The 17,614-nt window shown below is 42.9% G+C and overlaps 1 protein-coding gene across 1 annotated transcript in view; it reads right to left on the bottom strand.

Moving 5' to 3' along the window:
* LOC139764428 (uncharacterized) overlaps nucleotides 1-17,614 on the bottom strand; it is a 203,067-nt gene that overhangs the window by 16,402 nt on the left and 169,051 nt on the right. Inside the window, exons 29-32 of the mRNA XM_071690980.1 lie at nucleotides 16,698-16,715; nucleotides 9,872-10,007; nucleotides 1,450-1,476; nucleotides 479-579 (exon numbers count right to left, since the gene is read on the bottom strand). Of these exons, the coding sequence (XP_071547081.1) occupies nucleotides 479-579; nucleotides 1,450-1,476; nucleotides 9,872-10,007; nucleotides 16,698-16,715 (282 nt within the window). The remainder of the gene's footprint in view (nucleotides 1-478; nucleotides 580-1,449; nucleotides 1,477-9,871; nucleotides 10,008-16,697; nucleotides 16,716-17,614) is intronic.

Here is a 17,614-nt window from a genome sequence, read left to right as displayed (position 1 = left end):
TTTACATGTGCATGATCGAGTCTGCAGAAACATTTGTAAATAATATTATTTTTGATCATCATATGGAAAAGAGATTTACAGAGATGGAGAGTAAGAGACAAAGAAAACGGTGGAAACAATACGAATGAGAGAGAGAGAGAGAGAGAGAGAGAGAGAGAGAGAGAGAGAGAGAGAGAGAGAGAGAGAGAGAGAGAGAGAGGAATGCATATCATCGATATATTATACAACAGAATACAAGTTAGTTTCTAATTCATTCAATATAACAGAATATATATATGTATTTGCGTCCTATTATACTATAAAAAATTGATATATATATATATATATATATATATATATATATATATATATATATATATATATATATATATAGTATCGTTGAAGAAAGGGAGGTTAGTGGGGGACCTGAACACCATCCCTTGCCCCTGTGGTTGGAGGGAGATGGGAGAATAATCATGCAGGGAAGGCTGATACTCACCCATACTTTCATCTCCGTACTCAGCGAAGTCATCGTCATGTGATGCGAAGGAGTCGACGCTTTGGACTGTCTCCTGACGCTTCATCATGGCCGCCAGTTGTCTGTAACGGTGGAAAGTGACTTCAGTGAAACAGATATTCCCTTATATTGAAGAATCTACCGGACTCCTCCCACTTGAAAAGTCACCTTTATTAGCGAGACTGCACCATCGGGAGTCAGTTGATATACAAGGAAGAGACGTAGCTAGGACGCCATTTGGTAAACAAGTGACTACCTGAATGGAGTTCCTAATGAAGTTCTGCAGGCTGTGTTTATAGAATACCATGTAAGGATTGTGATAAATCGTTTATTGGGAAGACTGGTAAGGATCTTTCTGTTAGAGTTAAGCAACATATATATAGTATAAGAACAGGACAAGAATCAAATGCCTAGTTTGATCATGTTAAAAATCAAGATCATTGCATTGACCGGAGTAATGCCATCTAAGTTATCAACTCTTAACTCCTGTACCATGAGAAATATCAATGAATCTTCTTGTATCAAATACACAAAAAATTGTAGCTTTACTATTAGTAAAGGTCTACACAAATTGGGTGCTTTATTGTTGATAGAATTCTTAAACAGTTCCCTTTCTTGTCCACAGAATAGATTTTATGATACGCTTGTTGCCAGACTTGAACGCACCCGACCTCCATTCGGATAGTCACTTGTTTACCAAATGGCGTCGTCCTAGCTACGTCTCTTCGTTGTATATCAACTGATTGTTGTATTTCTTTCTTGTATCCAAAATACATGAAAAGAAAAAGAGATCAGGTTTAGGTCCGAGAATTAGCTACAGGAGGATAACACATCGGAGAGAGAGAGAGAGAGAGAGAGAGAGAGAGAGAGAGAGAGAGAGAGAGAGAGAGAGAGAGAGAGAGAGAGAGAGAGAGAGACTCTACATAACTATAGCAAAGTGTCTTGTTACTTACACATGATACCAGGATTTCCTGTTTTCTCTGGGGAATTTGCATGAAATGAAAGAAGAAAACGGTCATCATTTGCAGCAAGATAACTTCCTTCACAAGCATAAATGATAGCAGATTATTCATTCACTCATTAACCTATTGATAAGAAAAGAGATCTTCGCTCACATCTAACACATGGTGTTGTCATGGACCATCAGCATCAACACATGGTTCATCATTTTTGCCATTTACATTGTACATGGGTCGTTCGACGACCAGAAGCCAAGGTTTTGTATATTTGTATTGTACGTGGGTAGTTCTACACCTAGTATGTAGCCCAGGTTTTTGTGTATTTGTATTGTACGTGGGTAGTTCTACACCTAGTACATAGCCCAGGTTTTTGTGTATTTGTATTGTACGTGGGTAGTTCTACACTTAGTATATAGCCCAGGTTTTGTGTATTTGTATTGTACGTGGGTGGTTCTACACTTAGTATATAGCCCAACTTTTTTGTGTATTTGTATTGTACGTGGGTAGTTCTACACGTAGTATATAGCCCAGGTTTGTGTATTTGTATTGTACGTGGGTGGTTCTACACCTAGCATATACCCTAGGTTTTATGTATTTGTATTGTACTTGGGGAGTTCTACAACTGAGAGAGCCCCAGGCATTGCGTATTCATCTATTTATACGACAGGAGAGAGGCAGTTCTACTCTCGTAGAGGCTCAGAATATCTGTATTCACTTATTTATATGACAGTGGGGCAGGGAGCCCTACCTCTGTAGAGGCAATGGCTTTGTGTATTCATCTGTGTATACGACAGGATGGAGGGAGGTCTACCCTCGTAGTGCCCCAAGCTTTGTACATTCACCTATTTATATGGTAGGAGGGAGGGAACTCGACACTCATAGAGGCCCAGAATATTCGTATTCACCTATTTGTGCCGATCCACACTTGTGAGGTCCCATCTCTTAAAACTTTTCCTCCTATCTCATAACTTTTAATGCTTCTATATTCAGTCCATATTCCGGATTCCATCAATCAGTTTGTGCTCCATTTACTCACAAATCTTAGAACTGAGTAGCATTTTTTTTTCAACAAGTTTTCCTTAATTCTTATATTATGGTCAGCGCGGTGTTCTCTCTTTCTCTTGTTTCCAAAGACTGTTCCAATTTGGGGTCGTGAGCCGAGTTTGAAATATCGAAAGGTGTGATCAAGTCACCCCTTGCTCCTCTAACTTAGACAATGGACAAATACAATGCCTCTAACCTTTCCCCCATTAAGGTCGTGAGCCGAGTTTGAAATATCGAAAGTTGTGATCAAATCACCCCTTGCTCCTCTGACTTAGACAATGGACCAATACAATGCTTCTAACCTCTCCCCCGTAACCAATCTCCTTCTAATCCTAACACCACCTTCGTTGCCCTTCTCTGGACCTTCTCTATATTAGTTCTCTTCTGCTTCTGTAAGTGTGCTGACCAATACTGAGGAACATATTCTGTTTTTGGTCAGACATACGACGTGAGTGGTTGAATATTTCGTAACCCATACATAGGATGGCGAGTCTAGTACTGCCTACACACAGGTTGTCTTGTTTAAGACCCTCCTAACACAGGGTTCTGCCGTGAGAGAGAGAAAATAAAGCACTTTCTCAACACAAAGGACATTCTATACCATACAATCTGGATAGGTATTTCCCTAACCCTAGCCCCCTTTCCATTTCCCTATCCAGTCCTTCTATTATTGCTGTCCTCAATGGGTGGGTAGTTATCAGTGACCACAACGCAAATGGCAAGTTACGATCATGGGAAAGAATCAACAGCTTCTGGATCTAAGTGATCGAAACATTGTCACTTTTCCACATCGTGTCAAAGACAAAGCAAAAAATAATCCATTGTTGCGAATTTCGACTCTATTAAGGATTGGAAATGACCCCTACACACTTTGCCCATCCTATCTAATGCAGGTTGTAAAATGCCAAGTGTGACACCTACATTCCTGTAGCTTATGTATCCTGGGAGAGATGTGGGAGGCCTATGTACTTTGTATATCCTGGGGTTGAATCCTATCATCTATGGACCAGACCAGAGCTTGTCTTGGTCCCCTTGTAAGCTGATGCAATCCTCGTCTGTGTGTGTGTGTGTTGTGTGTGTGTGTGTGTGTGTGTGTGTGTGTGTGTGTGTGTGTGTGTGTGTGTGTGTGTAGGGAATATCACCCCAGCAGCGCTACATCTCACCCTGGGGAGCGCTTCCTCCACCCACCCCCGCCTCCACCGTACCACCTCACCTTCAGCAGCCCTACCGTCTCCTCAACCCCCCCCCCCCCCCCCCCCCCCCCAGCTCCATCTCATCTGCTAAAAATAATTCACAGAGACAGTGGCTGTGGCTCCTCCTCCTCCTCCTTCTATGTCGCTGCCAGCTCGGCTGTGCCACACTTCTCATGATTACAGGAAACTACATGTGATTCATCCCTTGGCGTCGCTGATTCATCCCTTTGCATCGCTGATTCATCCCTTCATCTCTCTATTCATCCCTTTACCTCGCTGATTCATCCCTTCATCTCACAGATTCATCCCTTCACCTCGCTATTCATCCCTTTACCTCGCTGATTCATCCCTTCATCTCGCTGATTCATCCCTTCACCTCGCTGATTCATCCCTTCATCTCACAGATTCATCCCTTCACCTCGCTATTCATCCCTTTACCTCGCTGATTCATCCCTTCATCTCGCTGATTCATCCCTTCACCTCACTGATTCATCCCTTCGCCTCGCTGATTCATCCCTTTGCATCGTTGATTCATCCCTTCATCTCGCTATTCATCCCTTTACCTCGCTCATTCGTCCTTTCACCTTACTGATTCAACCCTTCACCTCGCTGATTCATCCATTCACGTCCCTGATTCATCTAGGGTTGACCCAGAGGTCATGATTCATTCATTTGCATCACTGAAGACAGACCTTCATGATTCAAGATGTTCCGTGTACTGATACAAGCACAAGACTAAGATTCTCAGCCATAGATGTGAGTAGTTAAGATTCTGAGCCGCCCTGTTCGAGGCTTTTTGTTGCGATAGCTTAGTGCATTTTCATCACATAATCATCCTTATCGGAGATGGCTTATCGCATGTCTTTGAATAGATAGGTGTATAAGGCCACACAACACTAGTGAATCTCCATCAGATAAACATTCTTATCGGAGATGGCTTATCGCATGTCTTTGAATAGATATACAAGTCCCCCCCAGAACCACAAGTGACCTTTGGTCTATCTAAGTCTCAGGTCAAATATGTGCATGAGGCAGTGATGAATATAATCATATTATATCGCGATAATTTTTCTTCTAAAGGCTTTTCATACTGCTTCTTCTTCTTCTTCTTTTTCTTCTTCTTCTTCTACTTCTTCTTTTCTTCTTCTTCTTCTTCTTCTTCTTCTTCTTCTTCTTCTTCTTCTTCTTCTTCTTCATCTCGTCTTCTTATCTCTTATCTTCGTGTGACAGTCCAAATTGCCTGTACATGACTATTGCTGACGTTTTAGCTTTGGGGAAGGGGTGGGGGGTAAACATAGCTTTCGTAACAGCTACAACTGCTTCAGTAGAAAGTGCCAAAGACATTGTGGTGACCACGAAAAGCTACACAGATCTGAGAAAGACGATATTCGTGCAATCAATCTCGAGGACATCAATTCATTCGTTCGTTGAGGACATCAATTCATTCGTTTGTTGAGGACTCAATTCGTTCCTTCGTACAGGAAGACATGAATTCGTGAAACTGCTGACATCTCATTTCTGACTGAGTCTAGATCCAGGTTAGGTTAGGTTAGATCCAGGTTAGATTAGATCCAGGTTAGGTTAGGTTAGGTTAGGTTAGATCCAGGTCAGGTTTTAGGTAGGTTAGCTTAAGTCCTTAGGTTAGGTTAGGTTAGATCCATGTTAGGTTAGGTTAGGTTAGGTTAGATCCAGGTCAGGTTGTAGGTACGTTAGGTTAGGTCCTTAGGTTAGGTTAGATCCAGGTTAGGTTAGGTTAGGTTAGGTTAGGTTAGGTCCATGTTAGGTTAGGTTAGGTTAGGTTAGGTTAGATCCAGGTCAGGTTTTAGGTAGGTTAGGTTAGATCCAGGTCAGGTTTTAGGTAGGTTAGGTTAGATCCAGGTTAGGTTAGGTCAACGCTACACTCAGTGACTCAAAAGTGGTCAAAGTGACTCACATCATTACTGTGTTACCTCAACAACCTGTGACTCACATAGATCTTGTGAGTCTTTCAAATAATTTTCTTAGAAATTATGATTCATTTTCTTTATATCAGTATTGCATCTTGATAATTGTGTCATCTTGTTTTCATATGTATTTTGCTGTATTCAGCATCAATTGTTTTCTATTCGTGTGTTTTGAGCCGTCTCTTATGAGTCTCTATACAGTGGTATATGTCTTGTCCACTTGTATATAAAGGTCTCTGTACACTGTACATACACTGGATAAAGGGCTTGGTACACTGTACATACACTGGATAAAGGGCTTGGTACACTGTACATACACTGGTTAAAGGGCTTGGTACACTGTACATACACTGGATAAAGGGCTTGGTACAGTTTACATACACTGGATAAAGGTCTTGGTACAGTGTACATACACTGGATAAAGGTCTTGGTACACTGTACATACACTGGATAAAGGTCTTGGTACACTGTATACACACTGGGACAGACAATTGGCGTGTTTGCCTTCTTAAAAGTAGCCCTTGTGAGGTTAAAGGCTTTGGTACACTGTACATACACTGGATAAAGGTCTTAGTACACTGAACATGCACTGGATAAAGGTCTTGGTACACTGTACATACACTGGATAAAGGTCTTGGTACACTGTATACACACTGGGACAGACAATTGGCGTGTTTGCCTTCTTAAACGTAGCCCTTGTGAGGTTAAAGGCTTTGGTACACTGTACATACACTGGATAAAGGTCTTAGTACACTGAACATGCACTGGATAAAGGTCTTGGTACACTGTACATACACTGGATAAAGGTCTTGGTACACTGTATACACACTGGGACAGACAATTGGCGTGTTTGCCTTCTTAAACGTAGCCATTGTGTGGCTTCCTATACTGAGTATCAGTCATGAGATCCTACAAATTCATGAGATCCAATGACAGGGCCGAGATGCTGGAGAGATAAACTCCTGAAATTACTTTATCAGTTGATGTGTCCTTATGTCTTATGACTCCCATTCTTCCCTTCTATGATATTTCTTATCATTAGCATTCAATTATCTGTGGGTAATGATTCGTCTGTGTGTGTGTGTGTGTGTGTGTGTATGTGTGTGTGTGTGTGTGTCTGTGTGTGTGTGTGTGTGTGTGTGTGTGTGTGTGTGTGTGTGTGTGTGAGATGGGTGTTTCCAGACCATCACAGGTTTACTGGAATACACTCTTTCTTACGATGGATATTCCAGGCCATCCGGGGCTCCACATAGGCATTACGACTCGTCCTCACATCTTCTCCTGGTCTGGAATTAAGCTTTGTCTAGTGAATGTTGGAACTACACTTCAGAGATGGTTGAAGGTAATTAGAATGGTGCTGGTACAATCTACCACAGTAATGATCGTGTTCTATGGTAAACCCTTCGTACATACGTTGTTACACACACACACACACACACACACACACACACACACACACACACACACACACACACACACACACACACACACACACATATACGCACACAAGCACACACATGTATATATACACTAAAGGGTCGGCTTCGAACCCTGGGTAAGGCGTCTGGCTACCTACTCCTACCCAGGGTTCGAAACCGACCCGTGGTCTATATACATTTGTCTGTTCATCGACACACACACACACACACACACACATACACGTGTGTGTGTGTGTGTGTGTGTGTGGTGTGTGGTGTGTGTGGGTGGGTGGGTGTGTGTGATGTGTGTGATGTGTGTGTGTGTGTGTGTGTGGTGTGTGTGTGTGTGTGTGTGTGTGTGTGTGTGTGTGGTGTGTGTGTGTGTGATGTGTGTGTGTGTGTGGTGTGTGTGTGTGTGTGTGTGTGTGTGTACAAGCTGACAGATACATCCTGATCTCATAACAGGTCCTGTGAACTACTTGACCCTCAAGTACCTCCTCCTTGAGTACCTCCTCCTTGAGTACCTCCTCCTTGAGTACCTCCTATTTGAGTTGCGCAGGGGTGATAACTGAATGTCTTACATTGATTGTTTAATTTGTTTATGGCATGGTCTGTTAGGAGTAATGCTAATAGCATCGATAATGGGGGCAAGTATGACGTCTGTTGGGGATGAGAGGTTGTTGGAAGTGAGTCAGTTGTGTGTGTGTTTCGTTGTGTGGTGGATGGCTGTTTCAGACATGAAGAATTACTGGAGATACAGCTGTACTGAGATTGGTAAGTCCAGATGGGGCAAAAGGCATTAAGACGTAAACTCTCGGTGGAATAGAGCGTTTGGTACAGTAATGTTGGGAAGTACATTGGGAGGTTGAAGTTTGAATGGAGCTGAACAACTGCCATGAGTGATAGTGTTTCTAGATAAACTGTAATGCTTGTCAGCGACAGAACACACAATGAAACGACACGATAACACATAGGCCAGAGAAGGGGCAAAATATTTTGGGAGCCTTGAAAACCTGGTAGGAAGTCGAGAACATTATCTCGGAAAGCAAACAATGGTTATAATTTTTGCAGAGGACATAGTGTTCCAACACACATGTTGTATGGTTGCGAGACGTGTGGTTGGATAGAGTTGGTGCGGGGGTGGTGTGTGGAATGAGATGTTTGAGACAATGTGTGGTGTGTGGTGGTTGTCGAGTAAGTAACGTAGGTAAGAAGATGTGTGGAAATAAAGAGGTGGTTGAGGGAGAGAGGGTGTGTTTGAATGGTTTGGGCATGGATGTGTAATGAGTGAAGGAACATTGATCCAAAGCTGGATATATGATGTTCCGGTGGAGGAAACTTCTGGAGAAGCAGGAGACCTACATTGGAGTATTGAGACTCCTTGATACAATCGTATTTGTGTGATCGGGCCTGAACCTGCAGGATGAGTGACCATTGAGTATCGCCAAGGATATTGAGTACTATTGACCGTATTGTGAGTACTACCGGTTGACGTCCTGTCTATGGATTGAATCAGCTCCTTGAAGCGTCCCTGGGTAACCCATGGATACGCTGTTGATGTATCTCTTGAGCTGTGTGCGCGTGTGTATGTACATCTGTGATGGGGGGGGTTGGGCCCACTTTCTGTCGTCGGTTGTATCCCTTGCGCTACCTCGCCAACGCGTGGACGCAGAACAAGTATAAAAAATAAAAAAAAAAAAAAAAATATATATATATTTTAAGAATCTTATATATATATATATATATATATATATATATTATATATATATATATATATATATTCCTATGAGTCCACGAGGAAATAAAACACAAGTTCCCAAGTGCACTTTCGTGTAATAATCGCATCATCGGGGGAGACACAAGAAAGAAATATAACTGTCAGTTGATACATAACGAAGAGACGTAGCTAGGACGCCATTTGGTATATTTATCTCTTGTGTCCCCCTAATGATGTGATCATTACACGAAAGTGCACTTGGGAACTTATCGTGTTCCATTTCCCCGCGGACTCAGGAATGTACTCGATCACGCGCTCAATTGTGATCATTTCCAGTATATATATATATATATATATATATATATATATATATATATATATATATATATATATATATGCCACTACATGCGGCTGTTTACATAGTTATGTCAAACAAATTTCAAAACGATACAATCAAGATAAAGATTACAAGTCAGATACACAAGACATACAGAGAGACTGAAATATAAACTCAAAAATGATTCCACTCCTTGAGAGAAACGTTACATCAGTTCCTACAGAATGGGACGTGAGTAGAATTGAATATGTAAAGAAAATGGAAAGAGGCTTGAGTAAAGAAAATGGTCTATGGTTTATCATTAGCATTTGATGATGAATGTGAAGCCATGTAAACTTAGCTCTTGCTAAGACAAGAAGGGGTAAACTCATCTCTTCCTGTAGACTCAGAGAAAGAAAAGAATGAAGACAATAGGGGTAAACTTATCTCTTCCTGTAGACTCAGAGAAAGAAAAGAATGAAGACAAAAGGGGTAAACTTACCTCAACCTGTAGACTCACATGAAGAAAAAGAAAAAGACAAGAAAGGGTAAAAGTATCTTCCTGTAGACTCACAGGAAGAAAAAGATGAAGACAAGAAGGGGCAAACTCACCTCTTCCTGTAGACTCACAGGAAGAAAAAGATGAAGACAAGAAGGGGCAAACTCACCTCTTCCTGTAGACTCAGAGGAAGAAAAGGATAAAGACAAGAGGGGTAAACATACCCCTCTCTGTAGCCCCAGGTAGGGAGGAGGCGAGGACAAAGAAGAGGGGGAGCTCAACTCACCTTTGGCTGTAGACCCACATAGAGAAGAAGACGATACAGATCATGGTGACTGCCACCATGACAGCTATGATGAACCACGTCCATAGGATAGGGTTCGTCTCCTCCATCACGGCACCGACCGTCGGCTCTTCCATCTCTGTCGGTCGAGGGAAGGGAGTGTTAGCAGCCTCTCCTCCAACAACCAAGATCGCAAAGGTGGAAAAAAGGTTTGGAAGGTGGTGGGTGTATGTTGTGGTTATGTGCCATGGTGTTAGCTGGGGTACCTCATGGTGTTAGCTGGGGTTCTCCATGGTGTCAGCTGGGGTTGTAGACATTCGAACCCCAGACAAAGTGAGAGTATAACTTTTTTAAAAAAGGATCATATATGCTAAATACTACAGCGGATGAACATGAGAGAAATTAGCCATGTCTCTGGCGTCGAGGAACAACCCAGTTCGACTTAACTGGCGAACTATGGACGAGGTAACGACCCGTGACGAAAAGCTTTACGAGAGAGGGAGATGAGGTGATGAAGGAAGCTGACAAAGGAGAGGACGAACGAGGCGAGGAAGGTAGTTTAAGATGAATGGTCATTTAGAAATTACAGTTGACATGCTCCACACCATAGTGATGATGACGACAATAAAAGACGAAAATAAGCAACAGATTGTGTTCAAGTGAAGGAAATAAGGATAGAAAAAAGAAAGTTGAACACGAAAACTTGATTGTGATGTTAGTGAGAACTTCTGTATAGACCCCGAGAATGGATAGCTTCCTATAATGCCCAGGAAGTCGCATATAAACCTCTACTGTCTTCAATACTATCACTCCATCTCGAACAGAGAATCTCATCTGATGACATGAGATTGAACCCTGTCCAAGTACGATTCTCAGTTGACAACAACAACAGTGGAATCACCCTCCATATTAGGATCCCAGCGGATGATATCAAAATGAGTATCCTCCAAGTAGAGTCTAAGCTGCTTACATCAGATTGGAATCTCTCCCAAATAGGCTATAACCCTACATATGGAGTCCCAGATGATGACATCCATCGTCTATATAAACATTCCTGATTGGAGTGTTTAGGAAAAGCCTTCAGGCGTCCCTGTTTGATGTATCTAAATGGAGGATTTAGAAATGCCCTGAGATAAGGGACTATGCAGTCCCTAGGTGTTCCTAGCTACCAGCACTTCACATATACAGTCCCTAGGCGTCCCTAGCTACCAGCACTTCACATATACAGTTCCTAGGTGTTCCTAGCTACCAGCACTTCACATATACAGTTCCTAGGTGTCCCTAGCTACTAGCACTTCACATATACAGTCCCTAGGTGTTCCTAGCTACCAACACTACTTATACATTCTAGGTGTCCTAGTACAGCATTCACTATCAGTTCTAGGTGTTCCTAGCTACCACCACTTCACATATGAGACCTAGGATTCATTTACGTGATATGCGATTCAGTTTTGATCCAGGTGATGTGAAAATGGTTACATAGATCTCCTTCCTCACATAAAGACCATATAACATCTAATTTCTATTACGCTTCAGAGGAATTGGTGATGATGATATTGGTATGTGTGATCTGTGTTGGCAGTTGGCCACGTCAACAGAAGATGCATCGAGTGGAAATGAACATCATGGTAGATGCGAAAGCCAATGTATAGGTTACTTAACTTCTACTCAACAAAGCCATCTCTAAATGGCTCAATTACTACAGGGAGAGATGATAGATCGCTTTCTATATATTCCAGCATAGCTGAAAACTGTAGCCATCATAGGAGTATGTACTTAACTATGCACTATGTATGATATATAGAAAAAAAAGAGGAAATGCATTTCAACAGAATCTCGTACATGCTCGTAGATATATGAAGTTCTCAGTTGAGGTCATCCTCAACACAGCTCTTGGGAAGGTCATGCTCATACGAGTTCAAGGTTGATGGATGGCGTAGATATGCAATAAGGGGAAGGGGATGGAAACATGAGCCAGTACAGTGCTAAAACACAATATAGGTATGTGTGTGTGTGTGTGTGTGTGTGTGTGTGTGTGTGTGTGTGTGCTATGGTTCAGATTCCTAGGCGTGTATGAAGGTGTATGGCTTCTACTGAAGGACACTGGATGTACGAACAATAATTTGTGGTACAACACACATTAGATTAGCTGCTGAGTTACGTGAGGGACCTGGGTTAGTGTGAGTGTAACAGCTACTGAGTTACGTGAGGGACCTGGGTTAGTGTGAGTTGTAACAGCTACTGAGTGACGTGAGGGGACCTGGGTTAGTGTGAGTGTAACAGCTACTGAGTGACGTGAGGGGACCTGGGTTGGTGTGAGTTGTAACAGCTACTGAGTGACGAGGGGGACCTGGGTTAGTGTGAGTTGTAACAGCTACTGAGTGACGTGAGGGGACCTGGGTTAGTGTGAGCTGTAACAGCTACTGAGTTACGAGAGGGATCTGGGTTAGTGTAAACGTAAACGTAACAGCTACTAAGGTACGAGGGGGACCTGGGACTAGTGTGTGTAGTGAGTAAACCTGGAACTCCAAGTGTGAGGGAATGGGGTTGACTATGGTCTGTCTCTTTGGGGGTTGAGGGGGTTGTCTTCGGGTAGGGGGTTAAGGATGCACACAGCAAGTATTGAACGCAGGGATGAACAACTAGGGCATGCTATGGTGATCAGCAGTGCTTAGATTTGAAGTAGTTTGACCTGATGTCAGTCGACATGAAGTCTTCTTCGATAGATAGCCATCACAAGGCTCTTATACCAAAGTATGACGATTCGACTCATTAACTAATCCATCTCATTAAGAACTGGGATAAATGGTGCCTATGAAACCGAGCTTCGTATTGTAGTAGGTATCTAAAGGGCATGGTGTTATCTAATGTTTTCTAAACCAGTGGCATGGCCTATGGCGTTTCTAGAAAGCTTATTCTTACCATATAATTACTTTCGCTGGGATTTTGGAAAGGTAATTTCACTGAATCCCAGCTCACTATCAAAAAAATTACGTCAGTGAAAAGTGATAATTACTTTTAAGTTACCTTTGAGCCTCACTGGGATAAAATGACATTTCTAGCAAGACCTGGGACACTAAGTCTATGTGGGGGATGTCTACCATGGGATGCATAATCTACAGTGACTTTACGTCCCACTGGGATAAAATGTCGGGGGATGTCTACTGTGGGATATATATATAATCTACAGGGACTTCCTACTTCACTGGATCGTAGTGTTCTTCACTCCATACCGCCTGCACTGTCTGGCCTGTACCTATGACTTAAACAGGGATCAATCAAAGGTAATTAAAGTGTAATAAAGGTAATTAATCAAAGGTAATTTAAGAGTAATCAAAGGTAATTAGTCAAAGGTAATTTAAGTGTAATCAAGGGTATTTAAAGTGTAATCAAAGGTAATTAAAGTGTAATCAAAGGTAATATAAGTGTAGTCAAAGGTAATTTAAGTGTAATCAAAGGTAATTAGATTCCAATTAAAGGTAATTAACGTGTAATGAAAAGATAATCAAAGCGCAATTGAAGATAATAAAGATATAATCAAAGGTAATCAAAGTGTATTCAAAGGTAATTAAAGTGCAATCAAAGGTATCTAAAGTGCAATCAAAAGTAATAAAGTAATCTTCAGTGACAGCGTTACGAGGGCTTCGATGATTTCAGAGTTACGGTGGCGTGTAACATGAGGGGTTGTAACATAACCTCACATGGTAATGGTACAGGCAGGTTGGACTGTTACAGGCAAGACAAGGGTCCCAGAGGTTGGTAACTCATGAGTGACAAGGGTCCCAGGTATTGGTAACTCATGAGTGAAAAGGGTCCCAGAGGTTGGTAACTCATGAGTGACAAGGGTCTCAGAGGTTGGTAACTCATGAGTGACGGGTCCCAGAGGCTGGTAACTCATGAGTGTCATGGTCCCAGGTGTTGGTAACTCATGAGTGCCATGGTCCTAGGTGCTGGCACCTCATGAGTGCCAGGGTCCCAGGTGATGCTACCTCGTGAGTGACAAGGGCCCCAGGTTTTGGTAACTCATGAGTGACAAGAGTCCCAGAGGCTGGTAATTCATGAGTGACAAGAGTCCCAGAGGTTGGTAACTCATGAGTGCCATGGTCCCAGGTGCTGGTCCCTCACGAGTGCCATCGTCCCAGGTTCTGGCCCCTCATAAGTGCCAAGAAAGGTCCCCACGCGCTGGTACCTCATAAGTGTCATGTTCCCAGGTTCTGGCCCCTCACGAACGTACAAGAACAGCAATAGATAAGGGCAAACTTAAATGCTTTCTAAGCTCTGCTTGTCCTACATACATTGTAAACTTATCAATAAACTAACTTGCAAAAACACATCATTAGCCTCTTGGTAGATTCACCTCCACTCCTCTTAGACGTCTTTTGGTCATTTATCAGCCTTAGATAACGCTAAGAAAGGGTTATGTGCTCTTAGGAATAAGCTACGTATGCCAAAATGCAGTGGCATCTCTTTGAGTATAATTGTATCAGCCTTATATATATGACTACAAAGGGATCAGATGTCCTTAGAATGAAGGATCGTATGCCAAAATGCAGTGGTATCTCTTTGAGTATAAGTGTATCAGCCTTATCAATCACTACAAAAGGATCAGATGCCCTTAGAATTAAGGATCGTATGGCAAAATGCAGTGGCATCTCTTTGAGTGTAATTGTATCATTATAGATCACTACAAAAGGGATCAAATGTCCTTAGAAATAAGGATCGTATGCCAAAATGCAGTGGCATCTCTTTGAGTACAATTGTATCATTATAGATCACTACAAAAGGGATCAGATGTCCTTAGAATTAAGGATCGTATGCCAAAATGCAGTGGCATCTCTTTGAGTATAATTGTATCAGCCTTATATGTGACTACAAAGGGATCAGATGCCCTTAGAATTAAGGATCGTACGGCAAAATGCAGTGGCACATCTCTGAGTATAATTGTATCAGCCTCAGAGGTCACTAAAAAAAGGATCAGATGGCCTTAGAATTAAGATACGAATGCCATGATGCAGTGGTAACTCTCTGAGCAGAGAAGTGGATCTTGCATATGCTAAGAGTGGCTGAGTTACCTGGTAGGAAAAGCTTTACATCAGCAGGTTTGGCATCAGGCAACTGCCCTGGGAACTCTACCGCAGAGGCTGGGCCACCGACCACCAGATCCACGTCCTCCTTCGGTAAGTCTGTGTTGACAGATGGTCGTGGAAGCTCTGGTTCGAGGTTATCTCCCACAACGACAGGATGGTCGGGTCTAGTCCCTGAAATACTAGACTTGTCTAATCCTCCTCCTGTGCGCTGATCCTCGGAGTGGTCATCTATCGAGGATCCTACCAGCTTCTTCCCCTTGTCTTCCTGGCCGACGCCGTTCGTATCAGACGTCCCTCGGAAGACGTCTGGGCCACTAGCTTCCTCTCCACTCTGCGTTCCTTCGTCGTCAGTACCTGGTGCTGAGATGGGGCCTCCCGTTGGCACACCAGAGGACTCTGCTCCTCCTCCTCCTCCATCAACTGTGAGAACGTCACAGTCGACTGTCTCTCCTCCTCCTCCTGTGCCTTCTGCAGTTGTATTTCCTTCGTTCTCCCCTTCGTTCTCACTACGCTGGCCCGTTGCAGTCGGATGCTGCACCAGTTCACGAACACAATCCACACGTTGGAAGTTGCCATTCTCATGCCCGCTGAGGACCCCGGCCACCATCTCGTCCCTCTCAGCATTCATGTCTTCGGTGTTCATGTCGTGTTCATGGCTACCATGACTCCATGAGGTTGCGACGGTGTCTTGTTCATGGTCATCGCTTCCCCCAGACGTATAGCCTTCATGTTCATCATCATCATCATCACTTCTCTCCAACGTAGAGTTGCAGTCATCTTCACTATCATTTTCCATGGGAACGTAGTAGTATTCATCATCATCATCATCATCATCACCACCATCTTCTATGGTGAGGTAGACCTCATCCCCATCATCTACTATAGTAGTATTGACATCTTCATCATATCTACCATCACGTGTAGACGTACGTTCCTCTTCAACATCATCTCCCATCCCATCATCACTCCCATCCCTCTTCGTCGCATCATCTTCCTCATCAACATCACTCGTATGGTAGCCAGGTATGGTGGTAGCATTATGCTCCCATAACACACCAGTCTCACCCAGACCAGCGTCACCATTGTCCTGTGGAGCTGGATACGAAGGCTGGGCCTCGGGTTCCAAGTACTCCAGAAGAATATTCGTGCCGTGAATATCCGTAGGGTAGTAGTAGTGATCTTCGTAGGTATATTCATAACCGTAGTCGTCATTGTGGCCCGAAGATCCAAGGCCCTCCTTTGAGAATACATTTCCATGTGTATCTACTCCACGATCTTCGTCAGTAGCAACGTGTCCTTCAGCGTCCAGAGTTTCGACGGGATGGTCCTCGGCGTCAGCCCCTTCTAAGGCCTCGCCTTCGGCAGGAGGGAGCGGGGTCATACGCGCTCCCTCATCCTCGGCTTTTGTTAAATGCACCAGACAGTAGATCGACCGACCAGCGGGACTTCCCTCGTCAGAACACTGTGTTACTGTTGATAAACTCCCTCTCTCCTGCTCTGCACACACACACACACACACACACACACACACACACACATACACAAAGTAAGCAAGGATTACTCAAACACTTAACAGTTAAGAAGATGCAAATGGTTCTCTACGATAGCTCTTATCTCTAAAAGATGATGATAATTCAAGCAGCAAAGTTAAATCAAGTATGTGGGATACAAACTGGCTGAACATATATTACTGGAATGGTCTACTATTCAAGGGTAAGTGAGGTAAGGATATGATACGTTACCAAAACGGGAGAGTTCCTCTGTTCGGTGTGGAACAAGATAGAGAGGGAAAAAAAATCATATATTACAATAGAGAACACGTGAGCCAATCATTCTATATCACAGTTATGGAAGCTAATTACAATAAGACTCAGTTATCACCACAAAACCCTGCCATGCTACCATCCTCTCCTAAGTGCATCTTCAGCAAAATAGACAGTACTTCAAGCTCCGCACAGGTAGATAGATAGCTACAGTCAGGATATCCACAGTTCGAATACTCACACGTTCAAGAGTCTGAATGTTTTGTTGGATATGAATTTTCAGTGATATGAATCCATGGCGACAGCTCCCTTTCCTTATCATACCTATTTCTGTTGGTTCTAGTCTGTGTTTTGACCTCATAACTACACCCAACCCCCAGCCAGCTCCATTTACCAGATAATCTACAAACTATTAGTTATCATTTAACGTCCTTAGAAGCAGTGATTATGGAAGACATTGGGTTACCGCAAGGAACGTATGTAAAGATCATTTTACAAAGTATTTATGCAAATGCATGACATTCTTATGACATCACATCGCTGTCTACATGATGGAGAACAAATGACAGAAATTTGGGCATCGCTCGATCTTTGGGAAATCCAGACTGGCGTCCATTTACCTGTACAATTACTAGCAAGCATTCTTCTACTCACGGCGTTACCACAGTATACACTTCCACTTACAACAACGCATCAAAACTACCAGCAATACATTTCCACATACAGTAACAAAGCAGGTTACCATGTATATAGGCATCCACACACATTATACAGAAGACGAAGCAGCCACAGCACAACCCTACATTGACATGCTCCTACTCACACTATATTACCATCGCGACGCAACAGATAAGCACATTCTCATTGATCTACTCTCGTAACTGTCATGAACATGA

Source organism: Panulirus ornatus, chromosome 50, assembly GCF_036320965.1.
Source record: "Panulirus ornatus isolate Po-2019 chromosome 50, ASM3632096v1, whole genome shotgun sequence".
NCBI classification, from domain to species: Eukaryota; Metazoa; Arthropoda; class Malacostraca; order Decapoda; family Palinuridae; genus Panulirus; species Panulirus ornatus.
Note: the sequence above shows the minus strand (reverse complement) of the source record. Positions and strands in the feature narration are given on the sequence as shown.